Source organism: Anomalospiza imberbis, chromosome 19 (assembly GCF_031753505.1).
Source record: "Anomalospiza imberbis isolate Cuckoo-Finch-1a 21T00152 chromosome 19, ASM3175350v1, whole genome shotgun sequence".
Classification (NCBI taxonomy): Eukaryota; Metazoa; Chordata; class Aves; order Passeriformes; family Viduidae; genus Anomalospiza; species Anomalospiza imberbis.
In genome coordinates this window covers 6,438,863-6,460,929 of record NC_089699.1, presented here as the reverse complement: position 1 = coordinate 6,460,929, position 22,067 = coordinate 6,438,863, and the positions used below count along the sequence as shown (strand labels likewise).

Here is a 22,067-nt window from a genome sequence, read left to right as displayed (position 1 = left end):
GCTTCATCCCAGCGCTGCCCCTCTCTCCCCAGGCTCTGATGATCCCGCCCCAGGTTTCTCCAAGCAGAGATGCTGTGGATTGGGTGGTGCCCACCCAGCAGGACCCTGGGCCCAGGAGAGGCAGTTCCAGAGCCAGCAGGGCCAGTCAGGAGCTGCTGCTGGGTGTGGTCAGGGACAGCTCTTCACAGCCCAGGGAGCACGACCTGCTGCAGACCTGCACAAACACCACTCCCAGGGCTCTGAGCTCAGTTTAAAAGATGCTTTACATAACCAACATCCCTCTTGCTGTCCTGTCAGACCAGTTAAACTGCCAAAAGTCACTAGGTTTGATCCACTTCATAACTACCCTGCTGGAGCAGATGTTTTAGCTGAGATCCTGTTGTCTGTAACTGGGCAAGCCTTGGCTCCTTTTGGGGTGCTCGTGGTTTGGGAATGAGGCGACTGTCCTCATGGGTTTTCCTTTAGCAACAAAGCCCAATTAATCTGGTAGCTCACCTGGGAAGGGGATTGCTGCTGCCTGCCTAGAGCACAGAGCCCTGTCTGGGGCTGACACAACCTTTAGGTCGCCTGGGAGGGGTGGCTTCACTGCTGCTCACCCAGAGGAATCGGGGGGGGTGCTGGTGTGGGGATGGGATCTCAGCATTCCTAAGCACATCCCCCTGTGTGCAGGCTGTGCACGCCTGCTGTAAGGCAGCTCAGGATGTTTGCTACATGAGGGAGAGTTATTTGCTGTCCTCAGCACTGAAAAGGAAGAGTTGGGATTCCCAAAGCCATGAGATTAAAAACATCTTGTGTCCCCAGCCACAGAGGTTACAGAAGTGTGTGAGAATTGAGATGGCCAGAGTCTGGGTGATGAGGCTTTGCAAATTCTATGATTGGTGTCACTTCAGGTAAATCTGAAGCATCTCAGGCCAGGGCTGAGTAACAACAGGGAAGTCAGTGGAGCTGTAATTGAAAAACAACATGTGGAGATTTCCTTGAAAACTATTTTACTTTGGCTATTTTGCATTCCAGGAAATCAGGTTCTGTGTACCCTGGGGTCACTTGTCATACCTAAATCATTGTAATCCTGTGGTTCTTAATGCTTTGGGCGCTTTTATTATAAATGAAATGTTGCTGCAGGCTCAGTGACACAGTTCCTTCTTCAGAAACATGGGAAATGGGAATTTTAGGAAAGGCAGCAGCCTTTTTCTTGTTGGGCCAGAGGCTGTCACTGCAAAACTCCACACATGCTTTACAAGAAACAAAATTATTTAATCACTAGAGATTATTTTCCAACGCCCCTTAGGATTTAAGAGTTTATAACAAAAAAAAAACCCAACCCAGACTGGGAAAGAAAAGCAATTTCATCCTGAGTGCTCTCTCCTTCCTTTATGGTGGATCTTCTTCTCAGGTGGGAGCTGCTGCAGCAATGGCAATTTTTCCACTTTTATTTGAAAAGACATAGACCACTCCTTTGTGGGGCAAATGAGAATGGTTGTTTTCACCAGACACAGGAGAAAACATCTGAACCTTATGGAATTTTTGAAGCCTTCACCTTCAGTCACTTTTTTAAAATCATCTTTCTCTCCACTTTCAAAAAACAAATTTGCAATCAAAGCTCAAAAGCCTCACATTACAATTCCCTCATGAGTTCCAGCAAATCATTAACATTTTAGCTCTAATTTCAGCAGTCAGGTTTGGTGCTTGGTGTGGGACTGAGCACCAGGGGAGCCACCAAAAGAGAGGGGACTTGATGAGCATTTTGCACCTTGAGCTGCAAGATGGCACAGTGGGGTTAACTGTGGGGAACGGGCGGGATGACAGAGTTCATAAATTATTGTAATTATTACAGTTTAACCTAATCTATTATAATCCATTATAATCTAATATAATCAGATCATAATCTATTCATAATCCAGGATGATGAGAGAAGAAAGCGCATAAAGCTCATAGCAGAGCCCACCCCTCAAGCCCTGGGCACAGAGAAATCCTCAGAGCAGCCCCAGAAAGTCAGGAAGTTTTGCCAGAAGTCTGTCTGCTTTGAGGACACTCGGCTTTTCTGTCTCATTTCAGAGTCCCTCTGGTGGCAGCAGCAAGTTCCCATCCCGAGGTCTCAGGAAGAAAATTTGCTTTTTATTTCTAGGCTTTAAAACAGAGAGGTTGCCCCAAATCACAGCACAACGTAACTACATAAGAGCATTTTATCCCTTTTAAGCAGAACATTACTTCAGCATCTGGAGGGGGAGAGGAGAGGAGAGGAGAGGAGAGGAGAGGAGAGGAGAGGAGAGGAGAGGAGAGGAGAGGAGAGGAGAGGAGAGGAGAGGAGAGGAGAGGAGAGGAGAGGAGAGGAGAGGAGAGGAGAGGAGAGGAGAGGAGAGGAGAGGAGAGGAGAGGAGAGGAGAGGAGAGGAGAGGAGAGGAGAGGAGAGGAGAGGAGAGGAGAGGAGAGGAGAGGAGAGGAGAGGAGAGGAGAGGAGAGGAGAGGAGAGGAGAGGAGAGGAGAGGAGAGGAGAGGAGAGGAGAGGAGAGAAGAAGAGAAGAGAAGAGAAGAGAAGAGAAGAGAAGAGAAGAGAAGAGAAGAGAAGAGAAGAGAAGAGAAGAGAAGAGAAGAGAAGAGAAGAGAAAAGAGAAAAACCTTCTTCCAGGAGTTAACTTTCCTCTCCCATGTTTCTGCCTATGGCAAACCCAGGCTAATTTCCTTCCTGTTGTTTTGCACAGCAGCCTCCCAGCCAGCACCCCAGAATCACCCAGAGCTGGTGACTAACTCCAGTCCAGCCCAGCTGGAGTTTTTCTGCCTGATAATATTGGGGTGTGCTCTTAGTTTCTAGTTTTTCTGGGGAATAGAGAGAGGCTGAGTTAATGACTGTGGTTTATGAGAAATAAATCGCTTTGCCTTCAAAACAGTAGCCACAGCTTTGCAGGGTGTAAGTAGCCTGTAAAGTTATTGTTATTACCATTATACCAGTTTTTTGCCCTTGTTTGGGAATGTGTCTAAAGCACAGCAGGGAGAAAGGATGTGTCAGTTGGTGGCAAAGTGTTGGGAGGGGTTGGATGGCTCAGGCTGTGCTTTGTGAAGGCAGAGGGAGGAACTCCTCCCAGCCAAACCTTTGGGGTGCAGCAAGCTTCTGTCAGACTCCCAACACTGAAAAAAAATTAATATATTAATATTACACTAAATATTAAATCTATTAAAATCTTGAGTGGGACATATATCAAAATGGGGTTTTTAAATCATAAATATTTCTGCTCAGGAATGCAGCTTTCTGCCCACACTGAGTTTCTGGTTTGGCATATATCACCTTTAGGGGAGACTAATTTCAGTTTAACAAATGTGAATGCTCAAAACTGAGCTCTGTGATCTGTGGTCACAACTGGAGCCATCTTGTCCCCAAAGAAAATGCTCCCAATGGAATTTACCAAAGCAAAACTGCTGCATCATTTTACTTTGGTTGCCCACCCAAGAAAGGGAGAATTAAAAGAGGAAAGGGAGAAATGAATCCTGTAGAAGTCTTCTGGCATTTGGGTTCTGCTTTTCTGGTTCTCTCCATTTGTAATACAGATTTTCATTTAAATGAAATATTTTGGTGACCACTAGAAATGCTTCTACAGTCAGAGATGGGGTGAAGGGTTAAAAAGCAGTCATTAAAGCATTTATTAAAAAAGGCTGAACTTCAATACTGTGGAAGATCCCACCCAGACCCCTCCATTGAGACATCTGGAAGGAAAGTAGTAAATAAGTTTGTGCACAATCGAACCACCAGCACTATCAGCCATGCTTGGCAGAGGGAACAGTTCTAAAACCAAAGCCATGCTAATGCTGGAGGAGTAAAATCTGCCGAGTTTGTTCCAGCTTGTTTTGGCCAGTCTCTCTCTGAGATGCTGTTAGTCTTTCCTAGTGCATTCCTGTTAGGATCTTGAATTCAGCTCCTGAATTCTTAACTAGAACCAAACATGATTCCATCCAAACAAAGCAAGGGAGATTCCTGAAGCTAAATGTGGTGTGTCCATAAATACAGCCTGTCAGAGACAGTTCCTCTGTGTGCTCCTGCAAGCCAGGGATGTCCATCAAACTCACAGCCTTCTACCTCTGTTATTCTTTTAAATATCAGCTTGACATTTGAGAAGCACAAGGCTGCCTCATGCAAGAAGCCTCTCAGGGAAAGGCACTACAGAGCAATTATTCTTGGGTACATTGAGCCTATCTTCCAAAAATCTGCAAGAATGGAGCAGGTAAATTAACTCTAATGCAGTCATGCTAAAAGAGGAGGGACAGCAGCACCCCTGACACATGCAGAGGGGACAACTAAACCTAAAGAGGCAGCACCAGCCCCAGTGCCAGGCTCCCAGAGCCTCTCCCTTTCGGGAGCACGGGCTGGCAGCCGGCCCCCAGCATTGCACTGCTGGAAATCCCAGTCACCCCACAGGTTTAAATCGAGTTTCTCCTTTTTCTTTGTAACAGATTATAGTAAAAGATGTGGCAAACCCTGGCTCAGGGAAGAAATGATGATGTCTGGATCTGGATCAGAAGGCTGAAGGATAGCTTTATTAAAACTATACTATATTACATTAATATACTATTTAAAGAGATACTATCCTATTCTACATACTGACTTCTTACTTACCTGTCTAACTCAAACTCGTGACTCTGCTGAGAGCCCGAGCCACAGCTGGATCCCACTGGGCACTGACCCCAGACAACTTCACCAGGATCCAACCCAGCCATCACTGCAGGTGAACAATCTCCACACCACATTCCACATGGGCAAAACAAAGGGGCAGAGAGAAAGATTGCTTTATCTTCTTCTCTCTGTGCATTCCTGAGAGACAGAATTGTGTCTCTCTGTCCAGAGAATGGGAATGTCACAACAGATGGGTTTTTTTCTTTTATTTAACACCATAGAAGGCAATATTTTACAGAAATGGCTTTATTGTAAAATCAGCTGGAGCTCCACATTTTGAAAGCAGCTTCCTGCCCCTGGGCAGTGCCCAGGTTAAGGGGTGGTAGCAGGAACATTTGAGGAGTCTGCAGCCCCTGCCTGCCCCGTGCCCTGCAGCCGAATGCATTTATTTACCTTCCTTCACCTCACCTGCTGCTGGGGGCTCAGAGGCTTCTTCCCCAAAAGCACTGGTGGTGCTGATAGCTCAGGCAGGCTTAGAAAAGACAGTGAATGAAAGCCAGGAGGGATTTCCCAGGGTTTGGCGTTGGAGCTGCCTGTGGAGGCAGCACTCCACAGTGCTGGAGCTGAGCAGAGGGATTCACTGCATCAGGGCAGCTCAGGAGTCCTGGGTGCTGCTAGAAAATGACCTCGGGGGGGGGTCACTTGGTCTTGTGCTGCTGTCCATTGCCTAGAAAATAGCAATGCTGTTTCCAGTGCCTGTGGAAATTTTCAGGTCATGTTTTAAGGTGTCACTCTTGTGTGTGACAGGTTTTGAGGTCACTAGATGAGAGATTCTCTGTGTAAAGGGGAAAAGGTCTCCTTGTAGGGGTAACTTAGGGTTCAGGGTAGCTATTCATGATGAGACAGAGGAAATGTGTGTGGACCAGAACCTCTCTGCCTTTGATTTTGGCAGTGGGCAGTGAAGATGCTCCTTCACCCCTGCCTTGGCAGCTGGAATGAGCCTCCTGATACAAACACCATCATTTCAGTGCAGCAGTACCCTCCTTAAAGCCCTTCCTCGGGGAGAGACAATAAGAGGAGATGGGCAGGGATCAAAATCTCTCCTTTACCTCCTGGGAGCCTCATCCCCACCATGGCCATGGGCATTCCCACTGCTCAGCAGGGATGGAATCCTGTGTCGAGAGGAGCTTGAGCATGGCTCAAACGAGATGTTTAGGTCTTTAGATGTTTATATGTTTAGGTCTTTAGATGTTTGTGTGTTTATATGTTCAGTGGAAACAGTTGCTGTCTTTGCTGTTCTGATTTAACCTTATGGGGTTTGTTTTTCTGTTCTGTCCCTTCTTTGTGTCACATTTCCTCCTCAGCAACAAGCTGTAGCATCTCCCAGGGACTCTGCTTCCACCTGGCTTTGCTCCACAGCTAAACCCACCACTTTCTGTGATACCCCAGTGGGGGTTTCAAGGCTCTGGGGACATTTCTCAGCCCTTGGATTTCAGAGCTGTTTCAGGTTGCCCACAGAGAAGGCAGAAGCCTCTCATGATTTCCACAACATAACCAGAAAGTTCCTGTAAGTTTCTGAGTTTATGAGCAAATCCTTCAGCTCCATTTGAGAAGTTATGTCTGCACAGACAGGAGGAAGATTTCAGAAGCTTTTCCTCTGCTGGTGCTCCACCTTCCACCTCCTCTGTCCCCCCACTGAGGCTGGTACATCTGTCTTTGCAGTTTTCTATTCTAAAAGATTAAGGAATTTTACTTTATAGGGTTGAGGGTTGGTTATTTCCCCAATCAAGACAAAAGTAATTATTTCTTGTCCTGATCAGGTTCCCCGCCCACCCCCAGGCAGCTGAACTGATAAAACTGATGGGCCTGGAAAGGAGTGCATGTGAAGCATCTTCAAATCTGTTTTTAAAACAATTCAGTGCACTTGAGCTTGTTCTTGTTTAACACTTCAGTTAAACTCAGGCCAGTAAATGGCCAAATTCACAATCCCAGCAACTTTTACTCTGCTGCAACTGGGAAAAATCTTGTGTTCTCAGAGGGTTTGGGCTTTACTTCTGCCCTCTCCTTTCTGGTCGGTGAGCGAGGCAGTGCTTCCCCCTCTAGAGCTGCCCATTACCCCCAGGGAAGCTCTGTAAAGCCTCATGAGGCAGAATAACCATGAGGAGCATCAATATCCTGCCAGAGCACCCAGGAGAACAGAGCACTGCAGCTCCAAGCCACACTCATCACCTTCCTGATGGATCTTCATTCTGGGAGGGACACTCAGCTTTCCTGACAGTGCCTGGGGACCTCTGGGGGCTTTTTCCTGTCCAGTTTTCAATTATTTGACTCCCTCTTGATGGACTTCATTTCCCAGCCCCTGAACAGCTGGTGGGTTCCAAGGCTGCAGTTGGTGAGGAATGGAGAGCAATTACTTGCTGAGCTCGTTGTAATTGTTCACTTATTGAATAATTTGGAAAGGCAAGCAGGAGGAGTATTTGGTTAATTAAGAGCTCGTTTAATCACTGCTAAATTTAGCCTTCTAAAACAGTGCTCACCTTCCCCAGATTTGAAAATCTTTGCCAAGGTTTTGGTCCTTGCTCCCTCCCAGCTCAGACCCTCCCACATTTGGCTCCACCTGAAATAGGAGGCTGCCACGAGTCTCCAGCAAGATATTTCATTGAAAACAACTCACCCGTAACTGCTCAGGTACTTTTGAGCCCAAACTCTCATCCAGTGTTAAAACAGACATTACAGCCAGAACAGCAAAGCCTGAGTGCTTCACAGAGCCTGGGCAGGGTGAGCAGCAGAAAAGCTGCTGAGCCCTTGGTGTTTTTTTGAGTTGCATTTGCTGGGCACCTGTTTCTTCTGTTTGAGGGGTTTGATAATGTAAGGTTTAGAAAGCAGGTTTAGCATCCAGAAGATGCTTTCTGGAGCCTGGACTGACTTCCAGAAGCTGTGGGGAGTCTTCAAGGCAGTGCTTGAGTCAAAAAGGTGTTTCCAGCTTACTTTCATGTAAACTGTGTTTTCCAAATTCTGTTTCCCAAAGAAACTTTTCTTTGGAAACTTTGGAAAAAGTTTCCAAAGAAACTTTTTGTTTTCCAAAGAATTTCAAGTGTCTGGGTGTGAATTTAAGCAGGCTTATAACCAAAAAAGTTGTGTTTGAGGATTTTTGGGAGGAGTTTTGAAGGATGGACTTAAATGGGAGGCAGCATTTCATTCACAATGAGTACAACTTAAATTTAAACAAAGACTTAGCAGATTTAAAATAATGATTTTGCTTTGCCTTGTTGTTTAAGTGTTTTTACAGTTTGTTCTAGATTAATTTAATGCATTATAGTCTTCATACACAGTCAGCGGGATGTGGCACATCCTAATGAAAAGGGGACTTTCCTTCCAGCACGGAAGTCAGTGGCATATGTTCGGAAAGGAGAGAAAAGAAAAAGCAAAGCCCTGACACCCTTACAGACCATGGGCAGATTAATCTCCTTTGCACTTCCAGAGTGACAAATGTTCAAAGCCTCCAAGAGGTCGTGGCTCCTCCAATCGTGTGGGAAGGAAGGAAGAGTCTGTTCTGAACCTCAACCTTCCCAACACGCTGCAGAACAAAGTAAATTCATTTTTCTGCAAGAGAGAAGACATTAGAACAAGCCAGATCTTGTATCTCTGGCAAGACACCAGTCTTTTGCAAAGGCATCCTTGAACAACTTCTATCTTGCTTTCAGTTCAAATGCTGCAAAAAAAAAAGGAAAGTCATTTTTAAACAGGTTTTTCAGGGCAAACTCTGTAAGGTAAATGCTGCAGAACAGAAGAGTCATCAAAGCAGGTTGATTTTAAAACCTGACAATCTTGACAGCCTCCTTGCAGCAGTGCAGAGCCACGTCAGCTCTGCTGTTACCCATGGTTACAAAACTGGTGAATGAAATGAAATGAAATGAAATGAAATGAAATGAAATGAAATGAAATGAAATGAAATGGAATCCAAACCTGTCCGGAGTTGGAGCTCTCACACAGGCAGGACAAATGACCTGATGATAACTCCTGGAGTACTCCACTGGGTCCTCAATTTAATATTTTCTCAAAGTGCTCTAAATTAACAAAACTCACCCATTCTTGAGTCTGGGCTGCTGAGAAGACGAAGCTCCTGGTGGGCTCTGGTGGTGATTTTAAATATCCCCTTTTTTTAACAAGAGGACAAGGCTTAAGGATCTCCAAGAGATCCTGTGATTTCAGGTAGAGAAGTGTCATGGGATATTCTCTCTTTGCCCCAAAGGAAAAAGAATCAAGATAAAGTACGAGCTAGAATTAGTGTTTTCAGCCAGTAATTTCTTCTAAATTAATAAGGCAGAGGCAGCTGCTTTAGCAAAACAATTAAACAGCACCTCAATAAAGCAGCTGGCAATTGACTTCCCACTGGGCATCTCCCAGGTTTCTGTGGATGGAGGCCAGAGGCAGCCACACACTGCCTCTGTCCCCCTAGGTTTTCTGCTGGATTTTGGAGGTGCTGTGCTGGGAAGAGGATGGCAGCAATGCTGTCATGATCCTTTCTTCCTGCTAAGTGTCCCTGCCAAAGCATCTCTCCATGGCACGCCAGGGCACTGCTTTCCTACCAGCCTCCTTTCCTTTCCCAAGAAGCTGCAAAAAGGCAACAGCTCCAGAGTCCTGGCAGAGGATGGCTGGAGAAGGGCTGCAGGCTGATCTCAACCCTCAATACGAGGTGAAATGTCTCTAAACAGCCATTTCAGACTCTGCTGAAGTCCCTGGAACAGCAGCTCCCTTTCCCTTTCCCCATCCTGTGCATCCATGTGATTTCTATCCCTGTCATTTGGGATGTCACACCTTGCCATTCAGCACTCAGTGCCACCCAGATTTAGCATTTGCTCCTTCCCAGCACCTCTTCAGCAGCAGGAGCTCCCACCCTTCCCATCACCTGGAGCCCAAATATCCTCTCCCAACCCCCCCACAGGGACTTTTCCTCCCAGCACCACCTCCTTGGAGTGTCCAGATGTGTCCTCCCCATCCCAGCTGCTCACTGCCTTTTGGACTGAGAGCCAGAGCAAACCCTCCAGCCCCCACCAAACCCCAGCCCTCCTCCTGGGGTGGTCCCCACCACCCACGGGGTGCAGGGCCAGGGGACACCGGGGTCTCCTCGTCTGGGGCGGGTGCAGTCAGAATTCTTGTAAGCACCAGTTTTACTGTCTCTTCCCAACATAAACTGGACAAATTGATGGAGCCCTGGCCCTGAGGATAAACACCATCCCCAGTGTTTAGAGGAGCTGTCTCCAGAGAGGAAACAGTGCTGACAGCCTGGGAGCTCCCTGGGTACAAGGTGGGGTCTGCAGGGGTGGCACCTCCCTGGCAGGAACCTTCCCCTGCTCTCAGATGTGCACAGCACAGCCCACGGCGGGGGGAAAGCCTAGGAAAACTTTCTCAAGGATCACAACAACAGTCTGAAAGGTATTTTGCAGAAATGCAGAGGGTTTGTGGCACCTGAGGCTGTTGCACAAATTCTTGCCAAGGGCTGGCTCCAGCCCGTGCCCAGCCCAGAGGGAGCTCCCAGCTCCAACACACCCAAGTTGCAAAATGCTCAGTTTTATGGAGTTTTCATATTTCTGATTAGTTTCAGCTTTTTAGCTGTTTAGGAATGGTAAATCCTCCTGTGGTTAGGAAGCATTCTTGGCTATTATCTCTAAAAAGAACTTCAGTATGTACAGTCAGGCTCGTACTTATGAAGGAGACTGAGATTAGATAAGCTCATTAAGACAAGCGTTCTTCTCACACCTGTGTTCTTCCCAACAAAATAATAATTTTTCAGTTTCAAGGCTGTTAGTTTAGAGACAGCTTTTACTTGTCACACTGATGCAAACATGAACCCCTGGCATGCTCCATGACTAAAGCTGGCTCAGATGTGCTGTCCTCCCCTTCCAGGGCCACGGACACAACTGGAAAATCCGTGTCTCCTGAGTGATACAGTCTGGTGCAGCTGGACTACTCAGAATGCATTCAGCAAGCAGGTGTTGCTATTAGGGAACTAAATTCTAATCAATTTGGAAGATTTGGAATATCTTTTGTCTCCTCTGCAGTGTAAACAAGCCCTCAGCAGCTCGTGGGAGGAAGCTGTGGATGTCAGAGCAGGCAGTGACTGAACTTTCTCCCAGCCCCACATCCATGCACAGCCAGAAGGAAATAAAACCAGGGGTCACTAACCCTGTTCAGGGGACAGGCAGACAATGGTGTCTGCTTTTCAAGTTAATTGATCCACTGACTCATCCACTCAGTTTCATTCATTACAAACAAGGCTTTAAGGCTCAGAGATCTCTGGTTTTTTGTTCTGTCATACGGTCTAACAAGAGGCCCTGGCAGTTCCTGATGACCCTGTCATGTTTGTAAATTTAACACAGAAACCTTTATCAGTGCACCACAATTACAGAATTATTACACCTCCCACTCCAGGGGAGCTGGGCCATCAAACACCTCCACTTCTGCCTTGCTCAGATCCTGCAAATCACAAACCTAGCCTGACCAGAGGACAGAAGCATTAATTTAGACATCTCAGAAATATCTTCCTGTACAACTCAGCTATGGAAAGTTTTTGATTACTGCCCTTTTGTGCATGCTTTATGGCTGAAGTATTTCATTTGAGGAGAATGATTAGGAAGAGGACAAGTTTTAGCAGTCTGCTCCAAAGCCTTAAGTAAAAAATTAGCAACAGAGTCAAAACGTGTTTAACTTGCATTGAGGGTGATGATTTTTGCAGCACGCTGGAATTCACTGACTCACGCCCATCTGGAGGTGCTAAAGGCATTAAAAAACAAAGTCAAGAGGTCTCAAGTTGCTGGCAGCTGGGCACTGCTCCAGGTGGGCACAGCCTTCCCATGAAATCCACAGTCTTGTGCTGCTGCTGCGGCAGAGAAAGGAGATTTTTCCTGCTCATGGTCTGAAGGGATCAAGATCTCCATCAAAATGTGTGCCTAGAAAGGGAAAATGGGCAGGGAGAGGTCTGGATTTCCAGGTACTGAGGAGCAGGTGCAGATTCTCTACAGTCTCACTAAAGGATTAATAAATAATTTTTTTTCTTTTTTTTCTGTTTTTTCTTACAGCACCAAAACCCACAAATATTTCAAGCCCTTTTTTTTCCCCAAAGGGAAATTTTCTGTACATTTATTAATTCAGTTTTCATTTTCTTCTTGGATTATTTCATATTTACAAGTCTAAATTCTGTCCAGTTCCAGAAAAGGTGCAACAGACACAACCCATGTGTGGAGGAAACCATCACTTAAAAAATGCCCATTTGATACACAAGATAAATGCAGAAGAAAGCATAATTCATCATTTTTAAAATAGCTGGATGCAGCATCACTTATTTCAGCACATTCACTGTTCATTATTAATTCAAACAGAGGATGGACAGGATAAATAGTTGAAACAAATGGTTATCAAGAGGTCCTATTCAAAATTTTATAAAAGGTTTGAACGGGAAGAGCTTTGCTGCCTGAAAGCTCTCAGTTTCCAGTTGTATGATCTAATGAAACAATAAAGCAGAGTGAGGAGGAGGAGAAAATGTCACTTCAAAGTGACACAGACACGTCAGTGTGAGAGAAATCTCCCGTAGCTGCTCTCTGCCTAACACCATCTTAAATTTAACTTCCCCCTCTGCTTGGCTGACTTCTGTAATATTGCTTTTTCCCTGCTAGTCAAAGTTTATTTTGATCATATTCGTCCCCGTGGAAAAGAATGACTCTCAAATTAATTCATATTTTCCTTTAATATAAAGAAACCAAGAAAACACACATTTATGGCCCATAGCAAAGCAGAAATTATCCAAGATCAATTCTCTCATTTCTTTTGTGTTGAGAAGTATTGTAAATGCAGGTGAACCCGGTGGGAAGAAATGCTGATGTCTGACTCCAGCTCAGGAGGCTGAATGATTTCTGTATTATAATTATGCTATAATATATTAATATACTATTTAAAGGAGATACTAAACCTACAAACCCACTTGTTCTAACTGCCATATCTCACTCAAAACTCGTGCCTTTCTCTGAGAGTGCAGCCACAGGTGGATTGGATTGGATTGGATTGGATTGGATTGGATTGGATTGGATTGGATTGGATTGGATTGACCATCACCTCAAACAATCCTCACCTGAATCCAACCAAGCAATCACCCCAGGTAAACAATTCTCCAAACACATTCCACACAGGAAAAACAAGGAGCAGAAATAGAAATTGTTTTCTCTTTCTTCTCTCTCTGCTCCTCTATGAAAAAATCCTGAGAGAGAGAAGAATGTGCCTGCCACAGAGAAGTGTGGGGACTAAGGTTTGCTTCATTTCACAGCAGCCTTTTAAATTTTGAATCACCTGATAAAACGTGGCTTTCTTTTTATAAGGTTATTCAGTGAACCACAATTAAAGCCCCATTATGCAGGGAGGACTCCCAGAACACGTCTGCTCTTCAGGAACATAAATCAGAAATAAACACAATTCCCTGCTAGAGGGAATGGAAGAAACCAACCACCCTGAGCCAAGACATGCAGAATGGCTCCATTAGGAGCTGCCTTTGTTTATTCCCACAAGATTTAATGCTCTGGCTAACAAGTTAATATGCTGAGGAGGTCACCTCCAAGGTAGGAATCCACCCAGAGACCTTCCCCTGGCAGGGAAAAGCTCTCTCAAAAGAAAACAGCAGGATTTTTTTTTTTCCTGTGGAGTCAGCAGCAAAGTGTCCAGGCATCTACATAAACAGCTTGAAATAATTGTATAAACTGAGGAACAAGAAAGAGACAAATCCCCAAGGTGTCTGAACAGAAAAATCGTGGCTCAGGAACTCAGCTGGTGCTTTTTTTGGGGGGTGGAAGGGCTGCTGTGGTTTGTTAACAGAAGAATAGGAAGGGTTTCCATGTCTAAAATGAGCTTTTTTGGACACTGGAGGACTATTGCAAGAAATTCCCAGAAACACAGAACATGAACAAATCCACAAATCTCAGCTTCTCCCTATAAATAGAACATTTCCTTCAAGAAGGGGGAGGTTTCAGTGCAGCTCATTCTGAACAATCCATCTGACCTGGCAGCTCTGCGGGTTCCTAGGACAGCCTCGGGATTATTCAGCAGCAAACCAAGATATTTTTAATTAGATGCACCTAAATACAACAAAAAACAAAGCAGATGGTACTTCCAGGCTGCTTTGTTGATTCCAGAGTAAGCATTATTCAAGCAAGGCATCTCTTGTTGTGATCCCAAGGTCTGACTCACTCTCTCTGGTATCTGTTTCCACATTCCCTACTCGTTATCCAGGAGGTACCAGGAAAGACAAGAATGCTCAAAAACAGGCAACACTGATCCATCCCTTGTCATTATTTCAGCTTTACAGGAAAACAGGCAAGATGGAAAGAAATATTTCTAAAATAATTGAGCTAAACATGGACAATGCCTCTGCTAGAAGAAAAATAGGATTACTTGGGAAAAAATGAATGCTGAGGAATGAAAATTCTCAAAAATTGAGTTAGAAATCCTTCTAATAAAGGATCCTATTAATAAAGATTAATAAAAAATTAATTAAAAGCCTATTAATAAAGATTAATAAAAACTAATACAATTACATTAATAAATCTTAATAAAATTTAGTAATTCTATTAATGAATATTAATAAATCCCTATTAATAAATATTAATAACACTGACTTTAAAACTATTAATATTAATAAAATAATAAAAATCCTATTAATAACAATTAATACCCCATGTTGGCTAAAAGGATCAGAGGAAAAAGCCAGCTCCTCTGCAGTGCTAGCAAGCCAGTCCATGAATAAATAATGCCCTGAGCTCTATCCCCTGCTCAGGGGGAACAGGTCGAGGTTCCCATAGAAGTGGGAGGTGAAATGAGTGATTTGAGGGGAGATGATGGACACAAAAGATGTGTACTTGGGAAATTGGACATTTATTTATTTCCTCTGCACAGTCCACCCTGAAAAACTTTAGTCCAAAGCCACCAGCACTCACAGAAGATAAAAAATGGCCACTTTTTTTTTAATTTTTGGGGATAAATTAACAATCAGGAGGAGAGAGAGGAAAGCAGGGTTCAGCCAAGGATGGAAAATGAGCTTTCAGCTTCCTAAGAGTGTTCCCAAAGCAAGGCAGAGCTCCAGCTCTTGGGGTGTTGACAAGGAGCAGTGGGCACTCAGCAGAGGATTCCCACCCTCCAGGGGATGCCTTGGCTGGATTGTCCCAGGCTGAGACAATCCATGTGTGCCAGAGCCACCTGTGGTTCAGAAAGGAAATAACTCTTCTGCTGCTCCTGGAATGTTTGCTTGGATTTCCACAAAAGACTCAATAAAGGGAGCTGGGATTTTATTTTATTTTTAGAATTTTTAAAATTTATTTTTATTTATTTTTATTTTACATTTGTTTTTGCTTGGAGAAGGTAGATTGGTTGTATTTATTCCTCCCCACTCAAAGAGCCCTGACCTCCAGCAGCATTTCCTGGTTTTACCCCTAGAATTCAGACAAGACAAAAATATGGCACAGAGCTCTCCACGGGCAGGTTGGAGAGAACCAAATCCCCTGCAAACACTGTGGAAGGATATCTGGATGGAGAAGGAACACCAGGAACTCTTACATCAAAACAATACAAATGCAACTGAAGAAACAAAACCAGACTTCCTTGGCAGCACAGTTATTTATCATCAATGCCTTTCCAGCTAATTTATTTTAATGTGCACAATATTAGGTGCTACAGCCTCCTAAAGCACCCACCTGTTGACCTTAAAAATAAGACATGAAGCTGAATTTCTGCTGTAAATCCAAATTAAAATTGTAAACATTTCTGGACTTGAAATTTAGATGGAGTGCAGAATAATTCAGATGGATTATATATATTCAGGAAAATCTCAACATAAATGTATCTTCCTAAACCTTCAGTTGACTTACAAGGAAGTAAAAGCCATAATGACTCCACAACTCCTTATACAATGAAAATTATCCATGAGAAACGCCAAGAAGTCCACCTAGAGTTCCTAGAATCACAGGGCATCAAAAATTAAAACTGAATGCGTGCTACAGGACTGAAAGGTAGGTGTACACTAAAAACCTAATCTGACCACAAAGCCTGTCAATTTTTCAAAAGTTCCTGATATTCCACAAAACACTTGAGTGGAAATATGGTTTTAAAAGTAGTACAACTTCACAGAAGTCCTCAGGAGGCTTCACTCAGTCCCACTGTAGGGAGTCAAATCTGGCTTGCTCTCCTGCTGCATTTCCTATTTTGCTCTGGGACTTTTCACACCAGCAGCCTTTCCCTTTCCTTTCAAGCAATTTCCTTTCAAAATACAAACCAGTATTCCCAGATACTTGTAACAAGTCTGCTTTCAGGTGCAAAGCTGTAATTTAAACATCAGGACTGGGCCCCAGTTCCCACTGCACACGCACTGACCTTTCCTGACTTGGACTACAAGGGCTCTTTAGGAAGGTCCTCACACAGCTGGGACACATCCAGCCACGTTCTGCCATCACCTCTGTTCAACTAAGAGCACTTCTCTGCAGCAGTCTGGCACCACATTGATGCCACTTGGAATATTTCTTCATTACTCAAAGAAATCCTGCCCTTGGAGTAGTCAGAGTTCTAAAAATCACAGCCCTGCAGTTCCCAGTAGCAACAGGCAGCTGAGCCTCAAAAAGCACAGAAATTAATATTTTTCAAGTTCAGAGTTACATGCCATTATCTGGAGAGACCCTTAATTAAAAGCTATTCAGGGTATTTAAGTGGCCTAAAATTAATACAACCAAGTTTGTTCCTATTAAGCAGTGAATTCAAATTCCACTCTGCCCCAGGAACATTCTGCAATTACTGCTTCCTGCTGGAGGCCACCTTCAGGAACTTTCAGATTGCACTTTACTTCCTCATTTGCCATTTAAATTCTCCCTAGATCTAGGCATTGCTCTTAGTAGTCTGGATATTGAAGCTCTAAATAGAAGAATCTCAGTGGCACTAAAACATACAAAATATTTGGCTTTTTTCCAAAGAAAAGCTCTCCTACCATGCACAGTGCACAATTTCCCAGCAAATTACAGGTGACAGGTTTGGTCATCATATTGACCAGATTACTGAGGCTTAAAGGCTCCAAAAGACAAAAACCAGCTTGATTTTATTTCTGAACATCCATCAGTTCCCAGCAGGAGATGGGCAGCAGTTATTACAAGACACAGGATCTTCAAAATATAAAAATCCAAGAAGAGATGAGCTGGGATTTCCCCCACGGGCTGAGATGATCTGTTGAGCAGGATTTGACAGAGGGCAGCTCCAGAAGTGCCACTCACAGCTGGCATGACAGGAGTAACCAGCAAACACAGGACCCTTCATGTTCAGATTCCTATCAGGTATTTGGGGGGGAAAATTACATTTAAATCTCAGGGTAATGGCAGGAATCCAGTTCAATCCAGTAAAGCTGCTGGTGATCTTGGTCTCCACCTTCACATGGTCTTAAAACATGGTGTAATGTAAATTCCTTGGAATAAACAGGCTTTAAGACAAGTATTTCAATATGAAACTTTAATTATTTTACCAATTCTCCCTTGTTAGTACAGACAAGGAGACATTTTCTGGTTTCAGAACAAAGAAATTAAATTACAGAGGACTAATCTTGCTGGTGAGCCCAATGAGAGCCCTCACAAGTCCAAGTGTCCTCTTATTCCTCTTTATATTGATCTTCAGTGTAATTCCCCCCAGTACTTTTTGTTGCCATAAAAGGGTACACTGTGAGGACCAAACTGTATGCATAAAATTAAAAAAAAAAAATCAAAGCACATTCCCAAATTTTCAGTATTTCACAGAAATTATACATCCAGGTAATAAACCAGATCAACATGGTTATTTCAGAATTCGATTCAGAAAAAAAAAGAAATTAGGTTTTTCTACCATTTATTTATCAACCTCCTGACCCACAGAAATCTTTGGCTGCAGTAAAAACCCTAAACTATTTGGCAAGATTATGCATGTGTTTGCACACAGCTCCTCCTGGAAATCCCTGCAATTTAATATTCAGGATCCTCATTAACAGAAAAAGTCTTCATACTAAACTGGAAAAGAGAAGTCAAAAAATAGCTATTGAGAGACTTCCTGAATATTGAATCAGTAGTAATTAAATTTTTTAAAAAAGTTGAAGTCCCAGGTGTATTCCCCACTGATGCCACATTCAGAGAATCCATCCCTCCCAACAGAAGGTGTGCTCTAGAGAGTAACATTCAATTAACTTAGGCTCAGTTCACTTAGGTCAGACTTTCTACAGCACATTAGCAACTGAAGAACTAAAGAATGGAAGAGGTAACAGCAGCCTGGGGAGTCAGATCAAGGCATGGCCCAAAAGATTGATTGTATCTTTCAAACTAAAGAACTTTTAGAAAAAAAATGAAAAATGAAAAGCCCACGTTCTCCTCTTTGTGGAGCCCATCCTCTCTTCTTTGTGGAGCCCATCCTCTCCTCTTTGTGGAGTCCATCCTCTCCTCTTTGTGGAGTCCATCCTCTCTTCTTTGTGGAGTCCATCCTCTCTTCTTTGTGGAGTCCATCCTCTCTTCTTTGTGGAGTCCATCCTCTCCTCTTTGTGGAGCCCATCCTCTCTTCTTTGTGGAGTCCATCCTCTCCTCTTTGTGGAGTCCATCCTCTCCTCTTTGCAGCCTGTCTCTTTGGCACATGAAGACAAACCATTTTCAGAATGCCTCCAACTTAGGACGGTCCTTACGCCACCTTTTGCAATGTTTATGGAGAAGGAGCTGTGAAAACAAAGTACGTGGGCAGTTCTAATGGCATGTGAGGTTACAAGGGCTGCTTTCTCCCTTTCTCCTCTCCCTCTTCAGGGCTCCTCTCCCTCCAGGAGCTGCAGGGCGGTCAGGGCAGGAGCGGGTCCCCGATGCTGTGCTGCGGGTCGCAGGTGAAGGAGATGGTGATGGCAAAGCGGGTGCCCCACTGAACCCTCTCCACCCGGTGCAGGTTCTCCGAGCCCGAGGTGAAAAACGACACCCGGCCTGCAAAGACAAAGGTTTTAACCCATCAGTGGAGTTTGCCACCAGCTGCAGCTCGCCCTCCACAGCTCTGCGGCTGTCTGGCTCCTGCTGCTCTCTGGTGAGCCCACAGGTGATCACAGACAAACTGCCACGAGCTTACACTGCCTCTGACAGCTTTTTACTCTTTAAAACATCCATTAATCCTTCTTGCCACAAGGCTGGAGATGGAATCCTGTCATAGCAGCATATCATACCCCCAGCCAGGTAATATTTAGCACTGATTCAATCTCTAGCTTTATTAAGAAACCCATTGCTTTTATAGACAGTCACAATACAGGTAGACTTGATTGATCCTCCAGTCAAAACCCCATCACCACTGGCTAATTAAGAAACCACCCTTTGGTAAACAGATCTCCTAACACATTCCACATGTTCACAACAACAGGTACAGCAAGTTAAGATAAGAATTATTTATCAATCTTTTCTCTGATCTTCTCACAGACTTTCTCAGGCGATGCCTGGAAAAGCTGTGTGTTTCCCTTTGTGGCCAGAGAGCTGCTGCCACAGAATCCCACCAAAGCTGCTTTATAAAAGGCAGGAGGAAGCCAAGAACACGCAAGCCAGTTCTTAGTTGCCTCAATTAAAAACAAAAAAGTGCAACCCTAGTGACTGTCAGCAAAGTGTACTTATTTCCTCCCTGCTCTCCTTCTAGTCCTGGCTCGGATTTTAGACCAAAGAAGGAGGAAGCACCACAGAAGTGGCAAAAAGCCTTCAGTGACAAAACCTCAGCAGGTTTACAAGCAGCTGTGGCAGACATCAGCATTGCACCAAGTGTTTGCTATCACTTTCTGTGCCTGGTCTGTCACTCCCACTCAGGCAGGTTACAAAGTCATGGATCAGCCATGCACAAATTCACTCTCCTTAGAAAAGCCACTCCATCCATGCATTGGCTTGGCAGTTCTATTATAGCTACAAGTGCTCAGTGGTGTGCTTGCCCCAAGCCTTGACCATCACCACCCTGCTTGGGGACACTGTGGGGCACGGGTGGCACCAGGTGAGATGGAAATGCAGTGAATTTGATGCTGACAGCAGATTTACGCTGCCATCCCTCTTGATGAGACAGGAGCCCTTCCTCCTTCTTTGGTCTAAAATCTGAGCCAGGACTAGAAGGAGAGCAGGGAGGAAATCAGTACACTTTGCTGACAGTCACTGGAGTTGCACTTTTTTGCTTTTAATTGAGGCGACTAAGAACTGGCTTGCGTGTTCTTGGCTTCCTCCTGCCTTCTATAAAGTAGCTTTGGTGGGATTCTGTGGCAGCAGCTCTCTGGCCACAGAGAGAAACAGGACACTGCCGCGTTATTAAACTGTTCTGAGAATGAACAGGTTTGATGTTTGATGTCCAGCAGGTAACTCTGAACTGACACAGCTCCATGGGACTGCTCCAGTTCTCCTGAGGAAGCCAAAATTTCTCACCTGCACAGCTCCCTCACCCCAACAGCACGTGGTTTTCCTGCTCAGGCTTTCCCCCACTGTTCAAATTAGAGTTTGTTTAAAAGCTGAAGGCTGCCTAAAGTCTGCACAACAACAACATGAACTATTCCACCCCTTACCCCACCTCCACAGGTGAAATGGGCACCAGGCACATCACTGGGGTTCTCTTCTAAAAGGATCCCAAAGATCCAGAAGTTCCTTTGCTTGCATCCTCCTCAGCAGCACACATGGGGGATTTGGACAAAACCAGACTGGCTTTATGGGGCTGGGTTTACCCACTAATCCCTGAGTCCCTTTCATGTTCAGCTGCAGCTCAGATGTAATCCTCAGAGTGCAGTTCAGAGTCTTTCATAACAATTTCATCCCCTTCTGTGCCTGCACCTCAGTAATGGGTGAAGTCACACACGTGTGAAGAACAGATCCATTTGTATGCACAGCTCATTCCCACCTCGCTCTCCTGCTTTTCTGGATGAAAGGCTAAATGAAGGCAACATGCTCCTGTCCTGCCAGTGTTGCAGTGAACAGTGCTGCCCTCAAGGATTCCATACAAAACCCCTGTGTCATGGGGTTTTTTTTTTCCCTTTTAAACTGTATTTCAACTTCATTAAAGTACATTATTATTGGCCCCTCACCTGCTCACCCAATGCTTTGCCTTAAACTGACTTCCAAGCTGTTTTGTTTGATCTCTGACTAGAAGTAGTAGTAATTCACAGCTAGACAAGGTTCAGTGTGTTAAGCCAGTTAAACTGAAATTTTTTTTTGGCTGTACTGAATGTCTTTTAAGTTCTTTCTTTAATAAATATGTATTCATATATATGGCATCAATGTGCTCCCATATGCATCCACTGGGGTCTCTGGGTAACTGAACAAGGCTATAGTCAGTTTTCAAAGATGCTTTTTCCTCACTTGCAAAGAATTTCTTTTAAACTTACTTCCTTTACAATATTTTTGAAGCAAAAGCACACTCTTTCCACAGAACATTATTTTTATCAGTATAAATGTTCAAAAAGAGGGTAGAGAATGTTAGTTCCCATTCCATCTGTGCCCCTGCTCTCCTCCCTGGACACCAGGGAAGGGAAGCAAAGCAGGGCTGGGGGAATGGGAAGGGCCCCTCCACCAGCCACTGCCCATGGCTGGGGCACTGGGAAGACTGAGCTGCTGCTCAGAGGGAAGGAAGGGAGCTGGGGGTGTTCAGCCTGGAGAAAAGGAGACTCAGGGGTGACCTCATCACTCTCCACAGCTCCTGAAAGGTGGCTGTGCTCAGGTGGGGCTGGGCTCTTTCTCCAGGCAGCACTGGCAGAACCAGAGGACACAGTCTCAAGCTGCACCAAGGGAAATACAGGCTCGATATTAGGAAAAGGTTTTTCACAGAAAGGTGATAAAATTCTGGAATGGTCTGCCTGGGGAGGTGGTGGAGTCCCCATCCCTGGGTGTGTTTAACAAAGCCTGGATGTGGCACTGGGTGCCAGGGTTCAGTTGAGGTGTTGGGGCTGGGTTGGACTCGATGATCTTGAAGGTCTCTTCCAAGCCAGAGATTCTGTGAATTCTGTGGAACAACTCTCTGTCTGGTTAAAGGGAAGCAGGAACAGTTTATTTGGCACCACAGATCTATTCAGCATCTTTCATCTCATGCATTGACAGCTTCCACTCTCTGCCTAGCATTTATCAGCTCTAAATGTTCCTCAGGAAAGAAGGAAAAACTGCATCTCAGCTGCTGACTGACAGACAGAAGCACTGCCAGGGAAAATGCACAACAGTTGTCTTCTCATCCTCGGCATCTGTTTAGGATTAATCACCAACTCATTCTCATGTAGAGTGTCCAAGAAACCCCATCATGTCATTAGGCAAATAAACTAATGTTTTCTGCAAGCACACAATAAAACTTAGTTAACTAATTCAATTACTTATTTTAAAATGTTGAACTGGGAGAATTTAAGTGCTTTAAGCAAATCCCACAAAAGGAACTTGGACTGACAATGTCTGCAAGTGCCCTGATCTGGGGTAAA

General features: G+C 44.5%; 1 protein-coding gene across 2 annotated transcripts in view; it reads right to left on the bottom strand.

Annotated features, from left to right (window-relative positions):
* Window positions 1-8,209: 8,209 nt before the first annotated feature.
* Window positions 8,210-22,067, bottom strand: part of OGFOD3 (2-oxoglutarate and iron dependent oxygenase domain containing 3) — a 40,668-nt gene continuing 26,810 nt past the window's right edge. The window contains exon 10 of one of the 2 annotated variants that reach the window (XM_068209372.1): window positions 8,210-8,312. In XM_068209372.1, coding sequence (XP_068065473.1) covers window positions 8,290-8,312 — 23 coding nt within the window. In that variant the 3' untranslated portion in view covers window positions 8,210-8,289. Of the gene's footprint in view, window positions 8,313-18,413; window positions 18,592-22,067 lie in introns of those variants that run through there. The other variant, XM_068209370.1, reaches the window with a different exon arrangement.